General features: G+C 35.1%; 1 protein-coding gene across 1 annotated transcript in view; it reads left to right on the top strand.

Moving 5' to 3' along the window:
• The window catches only part of LOC128222558 (trithorax group protein osa-like), a 63,641-nt gene that overhangs the window by 41,589 nt on the left and 5,047 nt on the right, over window positions 1-17,005 (top strand). Inside the window, exons 5-13 of the mRNA XM_052931627.1 lie at window positions 1,756-1,971; window positions 3,050-3,198; window positions 3,806-4,310; window positions 7,151-7,246; window positions 8,458-8,619; window positions 9,795-9,842; window positions 10,801-11,571; window positions 15,456-15,569; window positions 16,388-16,505. Of these exons, the coding sequence (XP_052787587.1) occupies window positions 1,756-1,971; window positions 3,050-3,198; window positions 3,806-4,310; window positions 7,151-7,246; window positions 8,458-8,619; window positions 9,795-9,842; window positions 10,801-11,571; window positions 15,456-15,569; window positions 16,388-16,505 (2,179 nt within the window). The remainder of the gene's footprint in view (window positions 1-1,755; window positions 1,972-3,049; window positions 3,199-3,805; window positions 4,311-7,150; window positions 7,247-8,457; window positions 8,620-9,794; window positions 9,843-10,800; window positions 11,572-15,455; window positions 15,570-16,387; window positions 16,506-17,005) is intronic.

Below are 17,005 nucleotides of genomic sequence, written 5' to 3'. Positions count from 1 at the left end.
ACAAGGGCTGATATGTGTGAACGTCTATATAACTACGCTTTGTCCATTTTTATATTATTATATAATTGTATTATATTATATTATTATATATTATATTATTATATATTATATTATTATAATGGGCGCCATGGGAAAGTACCTTACAAGGGCTGATATGTGTGAACGTCTATATAACTACGCTTTGTCCATTTTTATATTATTATATAATTGTATTATATTATATTATTATATATTATATTATTATATATTATATTATTATAATGGGCGCCATGGGAAAGTACCTTACAAGGGCTGATATGTGTGAACGTCTATATAACTACGCTTTGTCCATTTTTATATTATTATATTATTGTATTATATTATATTATTATATATTATATTATTATATATTATATTATTATATATTATATTATTATAATGGGCGCCATGGGAAAGTACCTTACAAGGGCTGATATGTGTGAACGTCTATATAACTACGCTTTGTCCATTTTTATATTATTATATAATTGTATTATATTATATTATTATATATAATATTATTATATATTATATTATTATAATGGGCGCCATGGGAAAGTACCTTACAAGGGCTGATATGTGTGAACGTCTATATAACTACGCTTTGTCCATTTTTATATTATTATATAATTGTATTATATTATATTATTATATATTATATTATTATATATTATATTATTATAATGGGCGCCATGGGAAAGTACCTTACAAGGGCTGATATGTGTGAACGTCTATATAACTACGCTTTGTCCATTTTTATATTATTATATAATTGTATTATATTATATTATTATATATTATATTATTATATATTATATTATTATAATGGGCGCCATGGGAAAGTACCTTACAAGGGCTGATATGTGTGAACGTCTATATAACTACGCTTTGTCCATTTTTATATTATTATATTATTGTATTATATTATATTATTATATATTATATTATTATATATTATATTATTATATATTATATTATTATAATGGGCGCCATGGGAAAGTACCTTACAAGGGCTGATATGTGTGAACGTCTATATAACTACGCTTTGTCCATCTATTTAGGACTTAGTACTTAATCCGGTACATTTTGTTCCGAGACCTCGGCGCTAAACAGGCAGCAATATCCATACGGCCAACTCTATATTACATGTTTGTCCGTGTCCTTGCTAGAAATCAGTACTATCGTATATTTTGAGAGACAAAGAGTAACTACCAATGCTGGGGTTTAAAGCTGAACTCTCAAAGATTGACAGTTTTAACCTTTTCTTAGCTTTTGTCTCAGAATCAACTTATTTTGGTATCAATGCCTTCAATATTGTGATATAAGATAACTCAAAATAGAACATATCTCAATTGTTTGTAAAACTGCCGAAAATATTATTTTTCTTAAAGCGTGAGTAACGCTTTTAGCCATAATACATCAATTTTTGAACGTAAATATGACAAACTGTGATCTGATATTTTGTCAGCAGTCCTGTATCAATTGTTTTAAGTCATTTACGCAAAGAAATGGCTCATTCTAAGTAAAAAAATAAAAAGGTTGTCAAAATGGCAAAACTGTGAGAGTGCAGTTTTTAACCTACAACCTGTTTGGTGGGAATCAGAACTATCTAGAACTAGATCATGCTCTCCCTTCTTTCACCTAGATATTTGGCTAAACAAATATATCTTTTTTTCAATTTAATTAGTTCGGGTTTACAACCCTGGTTAAGGTATTTTATTGCGTTGACATTTGCAGCGAACAGCTTCATTCCCAAACAAAGAAGAAGACCGTCTCTACCGGTACACCCAGTTCTTGATAATGGTGTCGAATTGCTAATTTCACAACTACCAAAGATACGTAAACACCGTTTCCGGCGAGCTGACCTTTACCATGGCAACGACCCAGCAGTCCCACATGGAAACAAAGGTCATTGGCATCCACCGAAACCACCTTCAGAAGAAAAGATATCAGGTAACAGAGACAAATAATCAGTAACAAGTGCCAAAATAATCAGTAGCATGTGCCAAAACTATCAGTAACAAGTGCCAAAACTATCAGTAACATGTGCCAAAATAATCAGTAGTATGTGCCAAAACTATCAGTAACATGTGCCAAAATAATCAGCAACATGTGCCAAAATGATCAGTAACATGTGCCAAAAGTATCAGTAACATGTGTCAAAGTTATCAGTAACTTGTGTCAAAATTATTAGTAACTTGTGTCAAAATTATCAGTAACATGTGTCAAAATTATCAGTAACATGTGCCAAAATTATCAGTAACTTGTGTCAAAATTATCAGTAACATGTGTCAAAATTATCAGTAACATGCGCCAAAATAATCAGTAACATGCGCCAAAATGATTAGTAACATGCGCCAAAATAAGCAGTAACATGCGGCAATATAATCATTAACAGTAATATGTGCCCAAATTATCAGTAACATGTGCCAACATAATCAGTAACAGTTGCCAAAATGATCAGTAACATGTGCCAAAATTATCAGTAACATGTGCCAAAATGATCAGTAACATGCGCCAAAATAATCAGTAACATGCGCCAAAATGATTAGTAACATGCGCCAAAATGATCAGTAACATGCGCCAAAATAATCAGTTACATGCGCCAAAATAATCATTAGCAGTAACGTTTGCCAACATTATCAGTAGCATGTGCCAACATAATCAGTAACATGTTTCAAAATAATCATTTACATGTGCCAGAATAATCAGTAACATGTGCCAAAATTATCAGTATCTTGTGCCAAAATATTTAGTAACATGAGTGAACTTCAATAAGACCTATTTATGTCACATATTTCAATTTGGCTACTCAACAACTGATTTAGTTAAGTCTTTTGTTAACAAACAAACCATCAAGTGACATATATTGAATGTATAAAATGCTTCTAAAAATGCAAGTGCATCTTTAACAATGCCTGTCTGCAAATTAATTCATATTTTCTTATATTGAAATTTGCAAAATGTCCTCTGCTTGAATTGATTACCATTTATTATTGTTACTTGTGTCAATGTTGTTCTCAATTAACAGCCGCCAGATCTCGACCACCACCACCATCGTCCCTCTTTACGACCGGATCTAGGACCGGAAGTAGCCATTACTCCATGCCTCCGAAGTCCGTCCTTGTGCAGAAACAGACTGAGTTACGGGGCTTTACTTCTAAACCTGCTCGACTCGAGGTAAGTTGCAGTGTGTCAGATAAACGTACAATGCAAACTAGAGGGTCAATATCAGTTATAGACACTCAATACCAGGCTCGGAACAACACTGAATTAGAAGTACAAAACGTACAAAAACACAGACATACCATACATAACTAAATCAATACATGGCGAAAGTACTGTGTAGGGGCGGTCAGTAAAAGTTGACACAATTGGTGAAACGGCTTCTTACGTCTGTAATAGGACATATTTGAAGGTGAACTACTGTATATATTACTCAATGAATAAGCTTATTGCGGGTGTTCAAATGGCGGAGGAAATTGATTGTGACGTCACGTCAGTTTAATTATAAAACATTAATTCTTAACGATCATAAGTAGTAATTATTTGAGGCCGGTTCACGATTTCAATGGATGGAAGAGAAGGTACGCATCTAATATTTTATATATTGGATCCAGGAAGATATCACTTCGGAAATGCAAAAATGTTTTAATAAATCGAAAATAATAGAAAACATATGCATGTAGTTTACAAAACAAATATTTCTCTTATTCGCAATTGAAATAAAACTAGTGTTACATTTTGTTTGAGAAATTATAATGTCGCCCAACTCTGTTTCTTGCAGAATACGCTACAACGAGTGAGCCAAGCAGAATCTAGAAACAGATTCCCCAGTCATTTCTCGTCACATACAAAAAAGCAAGACCTTAAACAACAACAACAACCTCAACAGCCAAAACAGCCGGGTGTAATCGCAGAACCAAATGTCCCGGCCCCGAATAGTCCCCATCCATTTAGTATATACTCAGAGCCGATGGTTGATACACAAAAATCCGCGAAAACAAATCCAACTTCTGAAAATCATTCGGAACAAACGCATGCGCATGCGCACGGACATGGCGTTGCACCTCATCCACATGAACCGGAAGTTGGACCTCAAGCGCATGCGCTAAATTCACACAATCAGCCTTATATTCCATCACCTGTTAGCCAATCAAAACCGCCGTACCAAGAAGTGCAACAAAGCGGCAAACCTCATCGACAACAAGTATATGAGCAGCAGCAACAGCATCAGCAACAAGCAACTACACCAGCACCACCTGCAAATGGAAATAATGATGTGGTAGAAGGTACGTAGAACCATTAAAAATACCCTTCCAGTTTAATCATTTTCGTGTAGTGACTTTGATTTTGATGTCTTATATTATTAAAATAAAAACTCGATTCATCAAAATGTATCCCTTAAAACGTTTTTGATCAATATGAAATATTAATTGTTATTCGAGTCATTACAATATGTTTCATATGGCGGCATTAATCAGTATGAATATTTAAGAAATATTACACACCACTGAGGGTTATATGCCATTATAAGGACCGGCCAATCAGCCACCGAAGTCAATACTGACCGAGGCGTTAGCCGTGGTCAATTCATCTTCGGGGGCTGACTGGCCGGTACTTATATGCCATATGGCCCGAAATTGTCTGTTAATATTTCATATGTTATACAGAACAATTTGTATTACCGTTCAATATTTTTAAAGCACTATATATGTGTTTTTTTAACAAAGCTAATAATGTTTACAAATTTTCGCCGTTGTAAAAATGGGCAAACTAAACTTTCCAGTTGTATAACGTCAGCGATCCATATTACATTTTGGCGAGGTCCGGACCGGCTTAAATATGATATGGACCGCTGACGTCATAACAGTGTATTCTTATCAAAATAAACTACAATACGATCGACTTCATATATACGAAGAAGGGACACATGTAATGTATAATATTTGTTGTTATTCGAATCATCACAATGAATATCATATTATGCACCAGTAAATAATAACCACGCCCTCCCCCCCCCAGTCCGGGGGAATAGCAGGGACTTTGACTTTTGGTACAACCAGGCCCGGGTAAAAATCTTGTATGATGGTAAAATCCCCGCCAAATGCGCCCCGCACTCCAGGGATTCTAGATAAGGCCCATTCCCGCTAAATTTGGGGCGAAGACAAAACCACCGCAGTCACCCGGCGCTGCGGGGCCACCAGGAAATAAAAAGACGGTCCATTTTCGCCGACTTTCCCCGGTATACCCCCGGACCTTGTGGGGAGGGCGTGGTTACATTTGACTGGTGCATAGCCCTATGTATAAACATGGACATTCATTGTTGCCTGCTTCATCACAATGTGTCTTTTAAACGCTATGTATTACTTTGGCTATTTCTTTTTAATGTCTCCGTGGCCTAGTGGTTTAGGCGTCCGCCTACGGAGCGGGAGGTCGTGAGTTCAATCCCGGGCCGCGTCATACCGAAAGAATTTAAAAGTTGGTACAAGTAGCTCTCTTGCCTGGCGCTCGGCATTTAAAGGGTAGCGCTTGAAAAAGTGGTGTATTCAGGAAAATGTTATACCGTGTATCGGTGCTTTGTAAGACCTTATTTTCCCCAGATCATATTCTTTCCACCTGGGAAAAATAGGATCCTATTCTTCACAGCTGGGAAAAATAAGATCTCATTTGTCACACATTTCGAACATATATGTCACAGCTCCTGGGAAATTTGTGATCGATGCCGGTTTATTATGTACCATGAAATCACAATCCTCACAGGTCAAAAATTGCATAATTGATAAATAAAAAGTAAATTTTACAACAGAGTCACATTTGTCACAGATTGCTATTTTATGAAGAATCGTTGATTTCTGTTGTTGTTGTTGCAGTAACTTGGCTGCAGTTGTAGGCGCAGTGGTGGTTGTTGTAGATATAGTTATTTTTATATTGTTGCTGTACGGGTATTGGTGGTACAAGTAGGTAAAGTAATGGTTCTTGTTGGCACCGTAATAGTTTATTCCTAGTAAAGGTAGATGGCATTGTGTTTGATATCGTGAGTTGTGTTTTCATAGACAGATGTACTGGAAAAGTATTACTTCTTCTTCTTCTTCCTTTTCTTCTTCATCTCCTTATTATTATTATTATTATTATTATTATTATTATTATTATTATTATTATTATTATTATTATTATTTCTATTATTATTATTATTATTATTATTATTATTATTATTATTATTATTATTATTATTACTATTATTATTATTATTATCATTATTACTATTATTATTATTATTATTATTACTATTATTATTATTATTATTATTATTCTTACTATTATTATTATTATTATTATTATTATTATTATTATTATTATTACCGTTATTACTATTATTATTATTATTACTATTATTATTATTATTATTATTATTATTATTATTATTATTATTATTATTATTATTGTTACTTTTATCATGCTATTATTAATGCTATTATTATTATTATTATTATTATTATTATTATTATTATTACTTTTATCATGCTATTATTATTATTATTATTATCATTACTATTATTATTATTATTATTATTATTATTATTATTATTATTATTATTATTATTATTATTATTATTATTATAATTGTTATTTTATTTTCATTATTTTTTATTTATTTTTATTATTACATTTTTAATATCAAATTATTCAAACAGCAATGTCATCGACAAAATCTGTGAAGAATATGATTATCTTGCTTACAACCATTTTGATCAATCATATATGTCACAGTTTGAAGCTGTGAAGAATAGGATCCTATTTTTCCCAGACCTGTGAAGAATATGATCTGGGAATAAATAATAAGGTCCTATAACAACCAAGGTCTCTTCGCAAAGAGCTAGGAAAACGCAACCCGATCTCTTGTATCTCACTCTGTTTCTTCAAATATTCAAATGTTTGGATTTGACTGCGAATTGCTGTCACTTCTATCTCATGTCACTTTTAATATGGCATTTAAACATAATTTAAGTCGTGATGGCGTCACGGCGGGGTCAAGCCATAATGCAGTCACGGCGGTGTCCAGCCAAATGCAGCCAATGGGCGCAGGCAGACCTTAATAAACTCAAATCAAACAAATGACAATCTATTTCAGCACGATTCATCACGATGTTCGACTCCTGGTTTCAAGAACGTTTCGGTAACACACCACAGACCACGACAGCAGCCCCTCCAACAATACTGATTTTGAGTAAGGGAAATAGTATTACTTTGTATTGAGTACAATTAATTGACAATTGAAATGCATAACATTATGACCATAAATAAATTATCATAACATATAGTATTCCAGATAGCAATTTAACGCTTATGTTTTGTTTTTAAAGCTTGTGTATACGTATACCTCAATATATGAGAATCTTGTTCAAAAGTATTTAAGGAAACCAACAGAACACAATCGCGTAATATTTCGATAGGTTGTCCGCATGTTATTTTTAGGCTAATAACGGCAAATTTGAACAATTTTTTTGATAATTTTATTTTCTGTATAAACATTGACGAATCGATGATCATCTAGGTTGTCTTTTACCAAACACAAACATATTCCAAGTTAATTCATGTGGCTGCATAGTAACAATACGAAGACGATGTACCTTTGGTAAACAATTAAACTGATATATGTTAAACCCAGCAATATTAGTTGTCGCCAAAATACGGAAACGAGCACAATAATATAGCATGTCGACCTGTTTCGGGCAAGCAATTACAGCTGAACCTGTCATACGGAGCAACATAATTTCTCGCCATGCTTACTTAAGACAATCGGCTGCATCCAGTCATATGAGACTGGATAAGTTTGCAATTAAAAGTAAGATAATTGGGCTATGGTAGTTATTGAGCAATCATCAATAAACATTTTGACTTACTTCTACCCAAACCACAGAAACAACCAGCAGCCAATTCAATGAAACTTAATTTGTTTTAGTGGTTATCTGTGTTTGGCTTGTTGACTCATGTAAACGATGTGATTGGTTAGAAGTTATATTAGGGTAAATATTGACCAATCAATTAACGTGTTAGATAACTTTGGCAAAATCGAAAACTTAAGCGGTTTTATATAATTATCTGCTGGTCCCAATTTCTCGAAACTTCTTTAAGTTAAGTTGCCTATTTCAATTAGCCAAAATGCATACCTATAGTGATTTTCATAAATTAAAAATGGTTTATTGTGATCGTAACGATAATTCCTATCTTAAGTATTAAACATTTAAAGGATTATATAAAACGCAAAACATTGAAAGACAAAAATATTGGGTCTAGCTTAATCACGTTATAAGACACTTAATAAGTTTCGAGGGTCAGTTTAAATTGGGGTCAGTGGGTATTAAGTGAGTAACGACGCGCCTCAGGTAGACAATTAAACACATGTGACAGCACACATTATCGCCATGTTTACTCCAGGAAATGGACAGACCAATAAAGAAGTTGTGACACGACTAGGGCCAAGTTTTCAACTGAAACCAGTTATCCCCAACCCGAACGCGGCCGTCAAGCCCATGTTTGATATCCGAGACAGAATTCTTCAATCTCAAGGTCAAATGCCACCGAAACTTGGAAATGTTGGTAAGTATCGATTTTTAGGCCATAATAAATATGACGTGCTTGCGGGACGAATGTTAAGGTTGTACACATAGTTTACGTTTAGTTACATATCAAATCTTAATTAGATGTATTAATCGTAATACTGTGTTAGATACTTTTGCGTACAAAGTTTTGCAGTGGTCGACAAGTTTAAGTATGATATGATGATAATGGCCTGGTACTGTCGGAATGAAACAGTTAAAAACAAACAATATCAAAAACCTTCATTGCATCGTACAACGTTACATTTAGTTGTTCCGACTGGTTTTTTTTTACTGGTGACGTACTATGACGTAACAGATACGTCATCAACTTACCTTATGACATCATCAACAGAACATTAACTTACTTCATGTTTACTGCATCGTCGGCAACCACGGGACTTTCTTCCGTTACACCCCATACATACACAACGAAGCATAGCGCAGTGTGTAGCCGGGGTATCCGACGATGTGTTTACTGATGACTCGAGCCGATTTTTCAGAACTTAGTTAAAGCCAACAATGTGATAAACGACCTGGTTGAATACTTTTTAAAGCTGCACTCTCACAGATTAAACGTTTTAACAACTTTTTTTTATTTTTTGTCTTGGCACGAGCCAATTTTTGCGACAATCCATGGAAACCAGTTATATAAGACTGCTGACAAAATATTAGATCGCAGATTTTTATATTTAAGTTTAAAACTTAATGTTTCATGCATTTGTTTTATTCGTTAACGGTTTAAGCTATAAAACATTAATTTTCAAATGGAAATATGAAAATCTACGATCTGATTTTTTGTCAACAATCTTACATCATTGGGTTGTAGATATTTACGCAAAAATTTGCTCTTTCAAAGACAAAAAAATAAAAAAAGTTGTAAAAATGGTAAATCTGTGAGAGTGCAGCTTTAAACGTAAAATAATTAATGATGTGCGCACATAGTTATTCATAAACAAGTGCAGCCGGGACAGTATTTAATCTTGTCATAAACACAGTAGATCACAAGTGAATACAGCAGACCACAAGTGCATCAATTAAATGTCCAGAGCGGTAGCAATTTGAAAGTTATCAACGATGACGTTTACAACAATGTTAACTTTTACAAAGTTCTGAGCAATCGTCCCATTGTCTGTTTTATTTCGAGCCATAATTGCAGTTTTTGTTTACTTGCAGACAAGGCCCAAGCGCCCGCAGGAGTCGACAAAAAAGCGTTGTTTAAAGGTAGGTGTCCTAACACATGTGTTTTAAAGGAAGGTGTCATAACTTATGTTGTTTAAAGGAAGGTGTCCTAAACTATGTTGTTTAAAGGAAGGTGTCCTAAACTATGTTGTTTAAAGTAAGTTGTCCTAAATTATGTTGTTTAAAGGAAGGTGTCCTAACACATGTGTTTTAAAGGAAGGTGTCCTAAACTATGTTGTTTAAAGGCAGGTGTCCTAAACTATGTTGTTTAAAGGAAGGTGTCTTAAAATATGTTGTTTAAAGGAAGGTGTCCTAAACTATGTTGTTTAAAGGAAGGTGTCTTAAAATATGTTGTTTAAAGGAAGGTGTCCTAAACTATGTTGTTTAAAGGAAGGTGTCCAAAACTATGTTGTTTAAAGGAAGGTGTCCAAAACTATGTTGTTTAAAGGAAGGCGTCCAAAACTATGTTGTTTAAAGGAAGGTGTCCTAAACTATGTTGTTTAAAGGAAGGTGTCATAAACTATGTTGTTTAAAGGAAGGTGCCCTAAACTATGTTGTTTAAAGGAAGGTGTCCAAAACTATGTTGTTTAAAGGAAGGTGTCCTAAACTATGTTGTTTAAAGGAAGGTGTCCTAAACTATGTTGTTTAAAGGTAGGTGTCACAACAAATGCTTTAATAATTTTTACTTAAAAAACTTGTTCCTTAATTTGAGGAGGTATTAAAATATCCATCTTGTTAGTGAGCTAATAAAAGAGGACACAAAAGTGCATTAACGGCGTCAAATTTATTTCCATGTGTATTGCTTATTGTTATACAAATATTTATGTTTTATGTATATAAATTATTGTAATATATATAAACATGTACTTTTCCTGTTTACGGATATCCAATAGCTGGAACAAATCAGCGTATTTGATGTTTTAAAATTAACCTTTGTTACAAACATATGTGTAAGAATAAACTGTTTAGCAATTTGTTAAAGATTCATTTTTTTTTGTAGATTTTATGTCGATGTTCAAAAACGAGCTTGGCGGTACGAATCAAGCACAACCTTCATCAAGTCAAAGTCAAGGACAATACAAACAGCAAACAAAACCCCCGGAGGTGATATCGCGTTCGAATAGAGGAGGGAAACCAGTCAAGCTTCAAGCAGATTCGAGACCAGACGCTGGAAACGCCGGTGAAGGTCAAGGTCCGGACCGGCTTGGACCAGGTCACGCGAACGAGCCGGGTGTGGAACAAAACGTCGAACCGGGTGTAGGCGGGCCAAGACACGAACCACATTCAGAAGGTGGTCCACATGGCGGCCATAGGCACGAGCCGATATCAGAAGCAGGTGTCGGAAAGTATCCGAATGAGGCGAATCCCACTGAACGGATTTCGGAAGTACCCAATCGGGGCCCTGAAGCTGCGCCGTCCCCTAGACACGCTAGACGTCGACCAAGGCCTAACAAACGTCCACAAACCCCGGCAGAGGCGTACTTTTCGGGGGATCCTGCATTCCAGCCTGACCCCTATCCTCCTACTCCAGACGCTCATATCCCAAAATCGAAACCGGCATCTCAACCACCTCAACCGGACCCCTCCACACCAACCCCGGAAGTTTCCTCATACACCCCGCCACCTATAACGACAACAACCTCAGCCCCCGGGAAGAGGGGCCGGTCACGTCCTACCACCCCCGTACCCAAGGTGACTGCACCACCGACCGAACCAACGCCTCGGCCTGGTATCGACCCGGATACACTTGCTGACATCAATGAAGCCAGAAGTAAGTGCATTTGCGTTTTAAGCTTGAGACAAACCAGACGCAATAAGAACAAATCTGTATCTGATCGTTGATTTGTTATTGGTATGTTTTCCTTTATGCATCACATCTGGTATGCTATTCATAAACAAACTCGTAAACCAGTATCTGAAATACATACCATGGTCCTTTATGATACGTCACAACTTGGGCGATGCAACTTTAAGTTTGGTCACTGGAAACTATAATATTAAAGTAATATATAAGTAATATATATAATATATAAGTAATATTGCCGCTGATGTAAAATTAACCGTAAGACACGTTTTGGTTTGTCGCGGTTGAAATATAATTTCTAGATGTTATTTCCGATATGCATATGGTCGGAAGACTGTATTGATGAATGCTAACTTCATCATATAACTTTGGCTTAAAGCTGCACTATCACAGATTAAATGTTTTGACAACTTTTTTTTATTTTTTTGTCATGGAACGAGCCAATTTTTGCGAAAATCCATGGAAACCAGTTATATAAGACGGCTGACAAAAATACATCGCAGATTTACATATTTAAGTTCAAAAAATATTGTTTTATGCATTTTTCTTACACTGTTAGTAACGGTTTAATTCATAAAACATAAATTTTCGAATGGAAATATGCAAATCTACGATCTGATCTTTTGTCAGCAATCTTATATCATTGGTTTGCAGATGTTTACGCAAAAATTTGCTCTTTCCATGACAACAAAAATTTAAAGTTGTAAAAATGGTATATCTATGAGAGTGCAGCTTTAAGTGCAATGAGAATATTTTATCATATTCAATCTAGCTTGAGAATAACCATTAACAGGTCGGTGTTGAACTTGCAGTTTACATTGATCTGGGTGTTAAAATTGTTAAGACATGTTGATAAAACCCATTCAAATACCTCTACGTAATAGTTAGAGGACATGAAGTAACATTTAAATGATAAAGAATAGGCGGGGTGAGTGAAGCGAATGACCCCTTTTTAGTCAGGGTGAGTGAAGCGAATGACCCCTTTATAGTCAGGGTGAGTGAAGCGAATGACCCCTTTATAGTCAGGGTGAGTGAAGCGAATGACCCCTTTTTAGTCAGGGTGAGTGAAGCGAATGACCCCTTTTTAGTCAGGGTGAGTGAAGCGAATGACCCCTTTATAGTCAGGGTGAGTGAAGCGAATGACCCCTTTTTAGTCAGGGTGAGTGAAGCGAATGACCCCTTTTTAGTCAGGGTGAGTGAAGCGAATGACCCCTTTTTAGTCAGGGTGAGTGAAGCGAATGACCCCTTTTTAGTCAGGGTGAGTGAAGCGAATGACCCCTTTTTAGTCATTAATATGTTGTTGTTTTTTCAGGTTATCTAACTATTAAGTAGATATTCTAAGTTACGGGGTTAGTAGGTGACCCGATATGGGATATACGGGGCAAAGGAAACCATATCGGGTGAGAGCGAATGTTGTTCCCTGCGCCCCGTATATCCCATATCGGGTCACCAACTAACCCCGTAACGTATATATCACGTCGACAATCTGTTAACATGTTTAAATGTTTCATTTATTCATCGGAATCGGAAAATGGACGCCATTTTGGTACGATATAAATTTGATGACCCAATATGGAGAACTATGGGGTCACCACGGACCAATGGCGATGCGTCATTTATGTTGGAGGCGTGATATTTATATATTTTAATGGGTTTTATAAACTTTGTGAGGAGTAACGATGACGTTAACAACGTTGGTAATATTATAATAGTTATGAAATATTAGCTGATAATCCTATTAATTATGTTAATCAATTAGACCAGGTAACCTGTTTATTAATCGACTCTGACCGATGTTGGTACCAGTGCGTTGTCCTCTCACAGATTGACCTATTTGACAATGTTTTTATTTTTTACAAATAATAATAGAACAGATCTCAATTATTTGGAAAACTGCCGAAAATTTCATTTTTCTTAAAACGTTAGTTATGCTTATAGCCATAAAACGTCAATTTTCGAGCATAAATATTAAAAACTGCGATCTGATCTTTTATCAGCAGTCTTAAATCACCGCTTTCAGACATTCACCCAAAATTTGGCTTATTTCAAGACAAGAACATTAACGGTCAATCTCTGAGAGTGCAGCTTTAAATTGAAGTTGGCGTTCATGTCTGCTTTTGGTCTGCTATTGGCTATGAAATCCGAGCTCGAAAATTCAGTTTGTCAATATGAATGCACACCTTCGCAACGCAAATGGACAGAAGCACCGTCACCGGTTGCCATGTGCGTCGAGCGGTTGTCAATACAATCATTCATAGATAATTATAGAATATGCTAATTTATGCTAACTTGATGATGACGTCAGCTAAGATCTGATCAAAACGAGGCTTGTACTAAAAATACCTGCAAGAGCATAAAGAGTTAAGGACATGTCAATTTTTAATCTGCACTCACGTTTTTACAACTTCTTTTTTTTTGTCTCGGAAAGAGCAAAATTTCGCGTACATATCTGCAAACCAGTGATCAAAGATTGATGACAAAAGGTTAGAGCGCTGATTTGCGTATTTCAGTTCGAAAATTAATGTTTTGTGGCTTAAACCGTTACAAATGGTTTTAGAAAAATGCAAAAAATAAAATCTGCGTTCAAATGTTTGGTCTTATATAACTAGTTTCCATGGATTTTCGCAAAAATTGGCTCGTTCCAAGACAAAAAAAAATACAAAAACTTGTCAAAACGTTCAATCTGTGAGAGTGCAGCTCTAAATAACCGCGATGATCGTTAAAGTGTCAGCATTTTTACCGGGAAGAGTTTATGCAGGTTTCATGATCCAAGCATACGAAGTTAACTTCATAGATAATTAATGATTTATGTTAAATATAATGAAATTGTTATTGAACGATGTGATAAATGTTCCCTGTTGTCAAATATTGTATCTATGCACGTGCGCGTGTATTTGAAAATGCTCAGGTTAATGAACCATTAACACTTTGAAAGATAGGAGTTGAATCGTTGTATATTTCTTGTATAACTGTTTTTAAATATAATCCCTGAATAATATTTAATAAGTGGTCAACTTTTTTTGTCCAATAAGAAGGCAGTACTTCTTAAGTTCTGCAATACATTTATTTCTGTAAATAAGCAGTCAGCTGTTATTGATTTTAATCAGTTGATGCAGTTGAAAAAAAAACAATGGCTGACCAAGTTAGTTGGTAGTTTACATAAGATAATGTAGACCACTAAAAAGATTAAATATAATTAGAATGTTCTGCGTAACATCTAACCAAGTATTTTTGTCAGTATATTCTAACAAGCATTTACAATTACTTAGAATATGTAAGTAAGGAAGCGTATTTGTGCTATTTTTATCATTTTTCTCGGATTCGAATGCAAGGGGCATATGTGATAACATTAAGAGAAGTGTTAGTGAGAGCAAATTAAATAATATGATATATTTAGAAGCCTCGAGCAATTATAGACCTACGGACATGGTTATTATTTATAAAATAATCATCGATAAAAAGTAAAAAAAAATATATTTTTCATTGTGTTTAAATTTCTATAAAACCTATTTCTTTAAAATGATATTATAGGCGCACCGTTTTCTTTACGAACTATGAGAATAACTTTACTTATGTTTCCATAGCCATCGGGACCTTCCTCCTTTTTTCGACTGCATTCATTGCGTCTCTTTCCAACAGCCCAAATCTGAAAATACTAAAATGCTAAAATTTCATTTACTAAAAAAGTATTTGTTTCATAACGATTCTGTGTGAAGATTAAAACTAAAATGATACTTTAAATGTAATGCCGATACGATAGTTATTACGCCGAACCCTATCGAGAGGATCCACATCAACGCAAAAATGAACCTTATAAACAAAGGGAAATAATACAATGAGTTTTGTTGCAGGTTATCAGGGATTACCTCCCTTGGCACCACACCAAGTTGATATGGCGGGAAATATAAAACCGAAGTTCCGCCGTAATCAGGGACTATTTCCAAACAGACCACATCCACTTAGAGGTATGCTTTCTATATTTTATAAGCATCAAACGGCATATTGCTTTCACAGTTTCTTCATATGGCCATTTTAGTTGATAGCTGTAAGGTTTTGACACCCTAGTATCGAACTATTAATTTATTTAATACTATTTTGTTGCATGAATGTAAATACACTGTAACAATCAAACCAACATGAAGAGGTTTACATAGAATTTGAGACAAATAATTAAAATTAGGCAACGGGTTATACCAACGTCAGTAACGGCCATCTCCCATCGAACTATAGTAATGTATCGCAAAAGTGTGTTGATGTTAAAATTTTGTCTTTTATTATTTTGAACAAAATCGGAATCATTTTAGAGAACAGATTTAAAGTCAAAGGGTTTGGACTACTTCCAGTGTAGAATACATTTAGCTAACAACTGCTCTGTTTTCGATTGTTGTTTAGTTTCAAGTTTATTGGCAATATCGGCAATACATAAGCCTTTGGCCATGAACATACACATAGGATGAGATGTACACAAATGAAAAGATGACACATACAAAATAAACTAAACAAAAAAAAACATGCGTACATAATATAGAGAACACAATCATAATTTACTTTATTGTACTATCTAACTATGAAGCAACTGCATCAATGCTGACAGAACGTCGTTGAAAAGCATTGCAAATGTATTTATAAACAATTCTTATATTGTTTGGGTTTTTTGAAGACCTTAAATTCTCTAAATTTATTCAAGGTATTCCATGAATTGGAAATATTTAATTATATAGCACTTATATCATCGCGGACTTCTTTTGCCTGTTATAACCTAAAACAAATGTGTTATTTTCAGCGCGGAGGCCTCAGGGTGGTAGGCGGATTACACGGCAACATCAGCATCTACACAGGGAGCTACAGGGTCAACTGAACCCCGAGCTTCACAGAGTTATTCATTCATTACTCAGAACAAAGTAAGATAATCCCTCGGTTCATGGCTGGTATTCAATATTACCCCTCGGTCCATGGCTGGTATTCAATATTACCCCTCGGTCCATGGCTGGTATTTAATATTACCTCTCGGTCCATGGCTGGTATTCAATATTACCCCTCGGTCCATGGCTGGTATTCAATATTACCCCTCGGTCCATGGCTGGTATTTAATATTACCCCTCGGTCCATGGCTGGTATTTAATATTACCCCTCGGTCCATGGCTGGTATTCAATATTACCCCTCGGTCCATGGCTGGTATTCAATATTACCCCTCGGTCCATGGCTGGTATTCAATATTACCCCTCGGTCCATGGCTGGTATTCAATATTACCCCTCGGTCCATGGCTGGTATTTAATATTGGTCTTATTTGGATCTAAGACTGGTGTAGCTAATCGGATTTCGTGTAATTAATAAATGACTTGAGTACAGTAAATGGAGTCAATGATGTATGACCATAAGAATGACTTAAGTCGCATAAT

This window comes from Mya arenaria, chromosome 16, assembly GCF_026914265.1.
Source record: "Mya arenaria isolate MELC-2E11 chromosome 16, ASM2691426v1".
NCBI lineage: Eukaryota > Metazoa > Mollusca > Bivalvia > Myida > Myidae > Mya > Mya arenaria.
This window is presented reverse-complemented; position numbering and strand designations above follow the sequence as displayed.